The sequence below is a fragment of the Babylonia areolata genome, chromosome 2, assembly GCF_041734735.1.
Source record: "Babylonia areolata isolate BAREFJ2019XMU chromosome 2, ASM4173473v1, whole genome shotgun sequence".
Classification (NCBI taxonomy): Eukaryota; Metazoa; Mollusca; class Gastropoda; order Neogastropoda; family Buccinidae; genus Babylonia; species Babylonia areolata.
The window spans coordinates 36,306,872-36,318,013 of NC_134877.1; the positions used below are offsets into that span (position 1 = coordinate 36,306,872).

Here is an 11,142-nt window from a genome sequence, read left to right on the forward strand (position 1 = left end):
CTTCATTCCAACGTAGAACATCGATTTTGTGGGCGTCATCGTGGCTCATTCTTCACCTGGAAGGGTAAACAGTCTGTACGTCCAATGTGTAATAATGTCACGCTTGTGTAACAGGAAGACACGATCTTAGCTTCCTTAACAGCATGCACACTACGCAATTTTATGTTCATCACGAGACTTTGCGCACCATCTTGCAGACTGTGCATCACAGACAGGAACAGAGGCCAGAATTTACGCGTGTTGTCCACTTCTTTCCGGGAATATTACTGTTGACAAATATACGTAAGCGAAGTTTGTCTGAGATCTATTTACCATTGCGTTTTAAGTGTTCGTGCAAAAAAACGTATTGGGTTTATATGAAAGTTTTACCAATGTCCTCTGAGTTGTTACTAGGAAACTTTAAGCGGCAAAATCGTCATTGTTTGGCCTGTCTTAATACTTGAATACCTTTCTGTTGGCCAAAACGTGTATGCCTACTAGTTATGCTTGATAATATTCAACAACTTTGCGAATGCACAGTACAATACCTAGACGCTTGTGTTCAACCAGCAACATGAACAGAAGAAAGATGTGTGTTCATACAGGTAAACCAAGGGGATTTTTCTTCAGTTAACAAATCTGGTGAGATAACTACATTCTTTTCGATGTCCCTGAACAAGTATTTTTGTTCTCTTTACAGCAAAATACATCTGCACTCAGATGTACATATCAAAATCCACTAACAAGAATGGTCATAAACGTATCTGAAAACAGGCCAGTGGAAAACGGTTATACTGTTTTAACGCTATCGAAGTCGACCTGAAATGGTGCGTAGTGACTGATGTCGAGTTATTTGCAATGAAAGAATACCTTAATCACAAATATTCTACCTTTGCATGACCCTGCTTTTACACCTTAAAACCTTAACCAGGATTCAGGGCTATGCAGGACATGTACGTATATATAAATACATATATGTGTGTGTGTGTGTGTGTGCGCGCGCGCGCGCGCGCACGCGTGTGTGTGCGTGTGTGTGTTTCAAACAAATACACGCTCAACACCATAAACACAGAGATAAAGCTCACAATCTTCCGATTCAATGCAGGAGATGGCAAGCATATGCTCTCCACACTGTGACAATGTGCTGGTGAGCGAGTGGCTGTACCAGTCATACTGGTGGTCGTATATGTCTTGGAGGTTCCACTCCTGAATGCAGGATATGTAGTGAGCGTTGCGGTCCCAGAAGCCACAGGTCATGTACGCTGCCCAGCCTGTCTGGTAGGTGACCGGCTCGGGCAGCGAGGTGCTGGCGGGGTCCAGTTTTTCTCCACCACGAGGATAGCCCATCAGACGGCACAGCGTGTCGTAGCCTTCAGCGGTGGACACTGACGGACTACAGAAATAGCCTGTTGTGCCGTTGTATGTTACGGCCACTCTGCCTTGGGAGGAGCCCAGGGTTCCGTTGTCCACAAAGAACATGCTTGGCACTGAAATGAGAGAGAGAGAGAGAGAGAGAGAGAGAGAGAGAGCATAAACACACACACGCACACACACACATGCATATATATATGTATATATATATATATATATATGTAGAGAGAAAGAGAGAGAGAGAGAGAGAGAGAGAGATACGTATATATATATATATATATATATATATATATGTGTGTGTGTGTGTGTGTGTGTGTGTGTGTGTGTGTGTGTGTGTGTGTGTGAATATGGATACGGATGATCTATTTATAAGGCCTTAGCCCCTATGAAGGGTAAACAAACACCATTTGGTACGTTGCATTTGCTTGAATAAACACGAGACAAACCCAAATCCCATGAAATATAGATACATCAACAAAACCCTCTCTTCCTCGCCAGTTCTCTGGCCCGATCTATCTTTTATCAAAGTTTGCGTTTGAAGCAATCCTTCGGTACTTTGAGTGCAAGACGGAGACGACGAAGGAATGTCCTTGTGGAGATGCCTGATAAAAGTGATGTTTGTAATGCAGTTCTGACTGGACGTGTTATTAATACCATGAAATGAAACAGCACATCAAAAACATTTCAGAAAGAAACAATGTTTACAACATATTCATTCTCACCCTCTGATAGTTCAAAGCATTTGGCACGAACAGCGTGACATGACGAATAGTCCGAGCCTTGTGGGAGGGTGTAATCTTTCATGGTAACAGAACACTGTGATACATCTTGGGCATTAGGAGGACAGCTCATGGCGCTGACCCACTGAGCCAGCCATGTGCCCCAGGCACCAGCAGAGATAGAAACCCCTGAATCGTGGCCAAGACTCTTGCAGACAGCAGCGGCTTCATTGTGGGTCCAGTTGTGCGAGCATACGTGACCCCACAGACCAAACTGCTTCACCAGGACGCTGTCTTGGACGTCAATCATCCAGTCTGTTATACCATCTGAAACAAAACCAAAATACTTGATAATGCATTGTCAATTTTACAAGCTGATACAGGAGGAGGGGGGCGTAAACACAACAGTCGATAAACTTATCGAATCTTTCAACCAAAATATTAACTATTAATCATTTTGGTGTGAATGTATATGCCTTGACTTAGGGTAGGTATGCCTAATTGCGATGGACCCAGTCGAAGCGACCAGCTCAACGTGTGTACTGTAAATATAACAGTCGCACGATAGTCAAACGTTGTTCTTTTGCTCTCAAAAGCTTTCTCCGACTGGTTGCACCAGGAAAAGTTCGTCTGATCATTCTTTTCAACGTTTTGTCGACGTTTTAAGTAGCAGGAGTGCCTGAGAGTAAATGCGAACGGGCAAGTCTAACTGCGAACAATGGCTTTGGGTACATGTAGACAATCAAAATAGAAGCAGGTCTTTAACTCATTAGACATAACATATTATTGGAATATTGCACCAGACCGTTGTATTGTTGGTTTTGATCACACATGTACACAAACACACAAACAGACATTTCATCACACACACTCCGCACCGCACACGAACACACTCTTTTGAGCTTGCTCAGTAACTGTGCAGCATCGTTCGCAAATAGACTCACGTCAAAATATCCTATATGGTCTAATTGCAAACGACACTATTTTGCTGATTCTTGTTTAATACTGACGTTCTGATCTGTCAACAATATGCTTTCTAAAATTCTTCCAGCACTGGTAATGCGCATTCAACATATCCGATCAAATTAACTATTTTGAACTGTGTCAAAGTTCAAGTCCTACAACTTGCTTCCCTTGATTTTAGGATTTTGAGAGCATGTTTGTAACCTTGGTCGGCAATGGTGCGCGAAGAGAAGAAAGAGCGCGGAAATAGCTAGATATAGCTGATGTCTGACTAGTTCTTGGGAATGGATATTCATTTAGGTATTAGAAAAACGTCAAAGCAGACGTTAAATTGCGAAATGCAACCGTTAACAAGAGAGGCAAGGCCTTCAAGACTCACTTGTGATACACTTTTTAAAAAATCTAATAGTTAAAATGTGTTCTGTGTTTGTTATTATAAAGCTTCGGGTTAAAAGAAAAAGGGAAAAAAAAGTCCCAACGGCAGATTCGAACCCCGCGTGTTCGGGTGAGTAGAAACTGTCTTACCCATTACACTATCGTAACTGACGTTCAAAAATTTAATACTTAAACATGCTTTTTTATAGGGCGATAAATCGATTGCGGCATTCGCAGTGAGAACGCTGTTTAAATAATATTAGTCTGATGTATCTTGGGCATTCAAAAAATCTTTAAGGGCAATTAAAAATTCTTTTTAAGTCTGCGGTAAAGAAGACGTGGCTATCGCTGCAATCACACTGCAACATTTAGCCGTTTTCTCTGGATCTAGATATATGTCCAAGTTTAGTTACACCCGGTTGACACAGTCGATTCAACTAATTTCTCTGTTATGTTCATTCTAGTTTTATAGTTGATATGAAAATTGAGTATTTTGTTAAACTAATAACATGTAGAGCCAAGTACAAGTACTTCTAAACGTCGTATGAAGTGAAAAGGACTTCATTTCGAGAAAAGTCAAGACTGACATTTTTTGCGTTTCATCTTTCCTTCTTTTCTTTCTTTTGCGTTCGACAGCTACGCAGTCAGGGTCGAAGTCCGAGGAATGCCACAAACTCGGACATCCGGCGAAGATCGGCTACCGTCCCCCAGAGCTTGGTGTTGAGGTCAGCACCACCAGGCCAGGACTGCTGCCGCTTCTTCTCATACAGGGGGAGGTCTTGGAGAATATGGGATGGGGTCTGGTCAGCCTGGCTGCAATCACATAGGGATGTGGCTGCCACTCCAATCCTCTTCAGGTGTGCTCGGAGGCCGCAGTGTCCTGTGCGAAGGCGGTAGATGGTAGTCTGGTGTCTCCTCTCCAGTGTCCTGATGGGATCCTGGTGTGCCTGGTAGCCTCCGTTCAGGGTGACCCAGCCTCTTCGGAATCTGCTGCGGAGGAGAGTTTTTGCTTCCTCATACAGGGCAGGAACGGTTGGCTGTGTGAGCTGGCTTCCTTCCTTAGCAAGGTGGTCTGCACGCTCGTCGCCTGGGAGGCCTACATGTGCAGGCACCCACTGGAGGGTCGTTGGGGCTGTTTGGGTAAGGGTTGCGAGGGAGGCCTTAAGGGACTGGATCAGTGGACCAGGATCAGGGGAGTCAAGGGCCTGGAGTGTGGACATGGAGTCAGTGAAGATGGAGATGCTGCCAAGGGGCTTTCCACGAGGAGAGGAATTCTGCTGCTGTTTTAATGGCCAGGACTTCAGCTCTGAAATTGGAAAAGAGCTTTCCTCCAGGGAGTGCGATGCTGCTGTGATCTCTATCGGGAAATCTGATGTAGACACCACTGCCTCCGTTGTGTGTGGCTTCCTCCGCTGATCCGTCCGTGTATACATCGGTCCAGGAGCTGGCTGGGTAGGACTCCTCTATCATGGCCAGAGTCAGGAGCTTGAGAGTAGCTGGTTGATGGTCTTTGGTGGTGATGCCAGGAACTCTGAGGCTAATGGTGGCCTCTATCTCTTGGTCGAGCCTCCAGTCAGGCAAGGCAAGGTCAGTGCAAGACTCCCCTTTTACCGCCAGAACATCGCTGTGCTGTGATTTATACTGGTGGTTGAGGCTCTGATGTTTGAGACGGTTCTTGGTGGGCTGCTCCAGTCTGTGGTGTAGGCGGTGTGAGGGCAGTCTTCTGAGCTTCTCTCCCTGCACCAGGACTTTCAGGTCGCGTCTTCTCTCCAGGGGCTCGATGTTTGCAGTTTTCTCCATGTCATGGATCGGCGTGGACCATGATCATGGCTCCAAGTATGAGGCGTAGTCCCATATTTTGGACTTTGTCGAGCCGGCCATTGTTGGTCTTGGAGGCTGTGGCCCACGAGGTTGAGGCATACTCCATGGTGGGTCTGACAGCTCCCATGTAGACCCTGGCGAGAAGCCTGCTGTTTGCTCCCCATGTCGTCCCGGCCAGCTTCTTCAGCAGGGCTAGCTTGCGGATGCCTCTCCTCTCCATCTCCTCAATATGGGGCCTCTAAGTCAGGCGGGTGTCCAACTTGACGCCAAGGAATGTTGGTATATCCGTCTGGGGCAAGACCTGTCCCTGGAGCTTCAGCTTGACTTGCTCGTTGGCGGTGGAGAGAGAGAAGAGTGTTGCGTTGGTTTTTGTGGTGTTGAGCTCAAGACCCCAGTCTTCTGTCCATGTAGCAATATTGCTGACGACTTCCTGAAGCCGGTAGGAGGCCGTGGTGGTGTGTTCAGCGGATGTCCATACTGCCAGGTCGTCTGCGTGCAGACTGTTGGAGACGTGCTTCGTGATGTTGTCTCTGATGTCGTTGATATACAACAGAAACAATGTTGGGGAAAGCACTCCTCCCTGGGGGACAGCCTCACGTAGCTTGACCTTTCTGCTGTGGAAGCCGTCTAGTTTGACCCTTGCGGTCCTGCCGAAGAGGTAGTGTTGGATCCACATGTACATCTTGCTACGTACGCTGGCTTGAAGAAGTTTCAGGATGAGGCCCTCCTTCCACACTTTGTCAAACGCTCTCGACAGGTAAAAAAACACGGCCAGTGTCTTCTTCTTCTCCTGAAAAGAGTTTTCGATGTCCTGGACAAGGAGGGCTAGTTGATCTTCTGTGTTGCGGAATTTTCTGTAGCCGGTCTGAGTAGGTGAAAGGATGTTCTGTGTTTCCAGGAGGAAGGTGCGGCGGTTGACCATCCTTTCCAGCAGCTTGCCGACACAGCTCAGAAGGCTGATTGGTCTGTAGCTGTGGGAGTCCTTGTTCTTTCCCTTCTTTGGGATCGGGATGATCTCTGCCTCTTTCCAGATGGAAGGCACAGCTCCTGCTGTCCAGCTGTAGTTGAAGACCTGAAGCAGCACTGTTCTGGATGCTGGTCCCAGGTGCTTCAGCATGTCGCCAGTGACACCATCAGGCCCCGGAGCTTTCTTGGGCTTCAGCTTGCGTATGCCTTGTTTCAGCTCCTTCATGGTTAATGGTTCGCTCGTACAGCTGTCATCTATGCCATGTGGGTCTGATGTCATAAGTTTCGTGGTTTCCTATCGTACCTGTTTGATGCGCTGTCTGGACATGTGGATCGCACTCTCCTCTCGGTACAGTTCCGCAAAGGTGTTGGCTGCGGCCTTTTCTGTTTTCAGCTGGTTGTCCTGCTCGATGACGGTCTTGCCTCTGCTGGGGTTGTCATCGTTCAGTTTCTTTGTCAGCTTCCAGAGCCCCTGCATGTATGTCTCCATGTTCAGGGAGGATGTCTTGTCTTGCCAACTCTTGCGTGTTGCTTGCAGCTTTTCGTTTCATCAATTCAAGGATATTAACTCTCATGGTTTATTATTTTTAACTATGAATTCCGACTGATTCTATGGATATTTTTATGGCATTTGGGGGCATAATCCAGTAAGTGATGAGGCGTTCACAAATCTTTCTCTGAATAAATATTCAACGGTCTCTTTTTCTAATTTTCCATCACATGTTATCGTGTATTGGCGATTGAATATAGGATTGAACGGGCAGGTCAACAACTTGAAACAAAATGGCGTCGTTCGCGTTCGCGAAGAATATGAGCACGCGCTTTGAATATGTATAAATATGTGTACGCAATTGATTTTTGCCCTTGACCTTCAGGGCTCAGCCAATAGAACTATAAAATCCACTCGTGGTATTGATTTTAGTATTTTCCGAAAAAGACCACTTGGGCGAATGAACATAGTGAAAGCCCTGTACACTGAGAGTAAAACACACAAGCTTTGTATGTATTGAGTATAATTTCAAAATGTAATGTTTAAGATGAGAAAGATCAGTTTAAAGCAAATTACGCCCCCTAGCATTAATTACAGATTAATTTACCTTTTTTTACTATCTGCACCAAAGACATGCACCAGAATTGTAACTTCCATGCTTAGCAAAAGAAGTTTCCGTTTGAACAAAAAAAATGATAAAAATGACAGCTCTTGTTGTTGTGTCAGAATATCAGATCAAAGTGCCAAGTTTAGAGAATTAAAAAAAATATATAAATATAACAGTAAATTCAGTTTGCATATAATATGGCTTCTTTTTAATTTTTTTTTGTGCCCATCCCAGAGGGGCAAAATTGTTTTAAACAAGATGACTGGAAAGAACTGAATTTTTCCTATTTTTATGCCAAATTTGGTGTCAACTGACAAAGTATTTGCAGAGAAAATGGCAATGTTAACGTTTACCACACACACACACACACACACACACACACACACACACACACACACGCACACACACTTTGTTTACACAAGTGAGTCAAAAACGCTTCAAAGTAGGGCGGTATACGAATCGTTTGCAATTATACACTATTCGCAATTACCCATATCTACCCTAATTACTTTTATTTCGATTTTTTGTGTGTGCATGATTATTGCTCTTGTGCCATTCTTGCGATGGTTTCACGCTCTTGAATCACATTCACATTGGTAAATGTTTATGCCTTTTTATTTGTAACTTCATGAACTCGTAAACTGGTGACTCAACAATAAACTGTCAAGAAGCCCTTACGAACACAATTATATTTTTTAAACATAATATCGGCCACACTGACTTTGGTTCTGCCTTTCCATTCACCATCACTGCTAGTTTATCATACAGGCCGAATCAGTGGAAGTTTGTATGCAGACCGTTTTAGTAATTTACTTTTCCACAAAGTCAGGAAGTCACTCACAAAATACTGCACATTACAAATATCATTGGCACTGTCACGTCAGTAATATTGTCCTATTTTCAAAGCATGATTGAAGGGAAATAACCCCCCATCGCAAATCGAATCGGCGCTTTTATTTGCAGCATTATAAACACTTGTCACTTTGCATCTTCTGACTGATCCACGCTACAGAAACAATGTTAGTGAAACAACAAATGCATTTACCTGTAGGCTTCTCTCCTTCGTAGCACACAACGGCCACCATCGTTTCCGCATACTGACAGTCACCATAATAAGCGTCAGCATTGATGATGGTCATACACTGGTCTACATTCTCCTCCGTCCCATCACAGGAGAAGTTGACTTGCACCCTTGCCTTGGAGGTGAACATGAAGACGTTTTTTCTCACCATGATGGCGGACGAGGTCGGGGAGTGGGTCAGACTGCGGCACACTACGTCAGCAGCTTGCTGGGTATAGCCGCTCCTCTGGGCACACACGTGCCGGTACTCTCCAGAGACGGCCACTTCCAGTACGCCGCTGGTGTTGAAATAGCCAGAGTGGACCTTCACTGTTGACAATGATCAATGCACCCACGCTCAGATACTGGCTACCTGAATTCACATATGACCACACGAAGGAGCACATACACATGTATCTACATATCCATGAACGTACTCGTATTCATATCTAGGTTACATGAGTGCACTCGCATACATATAAAGGCGCCCACGTATGTGATATATCATCCTGGCTACATAAACGCAGCAACATATACATGGATCCATATACAGACAAACACCCACAAAAATTATATATATAAAGCATAAATGCATCCATATGTATATGTCGTGCCGAATTCACGAAATTGTCGGAATCTCGTATTAGGCAGTGCTTTTGCTGGTGTCATGTAATGAGCAGATGACTACTTATTCCTCGAAATGGGCACCGATTTGCCAAATGTGAAACAGACAAGTTTTGAAAGCTTTCACACAATTTCAATTTCGTGGAATAGGCATTCCTGTGCCTATTTCCGCAAAAGCATTGTCTGTTACGCAAATTTGGCATCTCTCTCTCTCTCTCACACACACACACACACACACACACACACACACACACACACACACACACACACGCACACACACACATACACACACACACGCGCGCGCGCGCGCGCGCGCACACACACACACACACACACACACACAGTCATTTCATCAGCCTGATCCTTCACACACACACACACACACACACACACACACACACACACACACACACACACACACTGACTCACCAACCCTCAACCACCACCACTCCACCCACGCACTAACCCTACACACATACCTGTATCGTTGTAACAAATCGCCTTGAGGACTCCACCGGAACAGTAGTCTGTTGGCCCCTCCTCACCAGCGCGTAACACCCCTTTCATCCAGTCCATGTCGCGGCAAGACTCCAGATAGGAGCTGTCCGCATTGCAGGAGTAGAATGCGCTGTTCCAGACGGCTAGGTCCTTCTTCCGGTGCTCCTGCAGCTGAGCTCTGTACTCTTCTCCGTCAATGAAGCCCAGCTCACGGCACAGTACCCGGTAAAATTCCTCACCCGCATGGCCGCACAGCCGACCCGTCCTGCCCTCCCGTCTAACACGCACCCACCCGTAGTTCGGCCGGGCGTCCTTGCCGTTGTACAGGGAGTAGACAGGCACTTGAAAGGCAAACAGTATTACACCCGCTGCAGTTTAGGCGCAAGGGAGGCAAACAGTGCCCCCGCATTTAAGCCTTGAGAGGGGCGAACATTACCCCCCCTTCACACACACACACACACACACACACACACACACACACACACACACACACACACACACACACACACACACACACCACGTAGTTAAGACATTTGAGAGGCGAACAATACCACGCAATTAAGACATTTGAGAGGAGAGCAATACCATGCAATTAGGACACTTGAGAGGCGAGCATTACGCCACAATTAAGACATTTGAGAGGCGAGCATTACGCCACAATTAAGATATTTGAGAGGCGAGCATTACGCTACAATTAAGACACTTGAGAGGTGACCATTACCCTGCAATTAGACCACTTGAGGGCCGAACATTACCCTGAAATTAGGACACTTGAGGGCCGAGCAGTGCCCTGCAATGAAGACACTTGAGAGGCGAGCTTTAGCCCGCAGTTAAGACACTTGAGAGGCGAGCTTTAGCCCGCAGTTAAGACACTTTAGAGGCGAGCTTTAGCCCGCAGTTAAGACACTTCAGAGGCGAGCATTATCCTGCATTTAAAATATTTGAGAAACGAGCATTACCTTGAAATTAATGCACTTGAGGGCCAAGCAGTACCCCACCCCACAATCAAGGAACTTGTGAAGCGAATATTACCTCCACAATCAAGACACTTGAGTGGCAATCATTACTCTGCAGTTAAGGCACTTGAGAGGTGAACGTTACCCTGTCCCGCAAATGAGGCACTTGAGAAGTGAACATTTTCCTGACCAGCGAATAAGGCAAACATTACCTCGAAGTCAAACAAAGAAGAAGCACTGTGAGTCGATCAACAAGAAGGCTAAGTAGTCAGCCAATCAATCAAACAACCAGTTTAGATCATCATAATCAGTTAAAAAGTCAGTTAATCAACTATCCAGTTGGTCCGAAAGCTTATATTCTTTGTAACCCAGCCGATCAGATTGTCGGAGTGATTCTAAAAGCATTCCTGTGTCAGTTTCATCAATCAAAATAGAAAAAAAATCAATTACGTTCTCTGACAAAACTTTACATTTCTCATGCTTTAAGCATTTGAATTTCAAGAATCAATTTAATCACTGTTAACTATTTAAGAACAATCGCATGAGATCGATAAAATACCCTCACAAAACCAGTTCCTTCCATTAGTTTGCATTCTTCTAGAATGCAAAATATGAAGAAAACATTCTAACCCGAACAAAGATATCCCAACATGGCATCACTTCAAAACTGTGGCCATTCTCGTCCCTTAGAAGATTAAAAGACAACGACACGC

At 45.2% G+C, this 11,142-nt stretch overlaps 1 protein-coding gene across 1 annotated transcript in view; it reads right to left on the bottom strand.

Annotated features, from left to right (window-relative positions):
* The window catches only part of LOC143279415 (uncharacterized), a 36,313-nt gene that overhangs the window by 2,528 nt on the left and 22,643 nt on the right, over positions 1-11,142 (bottom strand). The window contains exons 16-19 of the mRNA XM_076583461.1: positions 9,455-9,814; positions 8,337-8,681; positions 2,073-2,396; positions 1,065-1,466 (exon numbers count right to left, since the gene is read on the bottom strand). Of these exons, the coding sequence (XP_076439576.1) occupies positions 1,065-1,466; positions 2,073-2,396; positions 8,337-8,681; positions 9,455-9,814 (1,431 nt within the window). The remainder of the gene's footprint in view (positions 1-1,064; positions 1,467-2,072; positions 2,397-8,336; positions 8,682-9,454; positions 9,815-11,142) is intronic.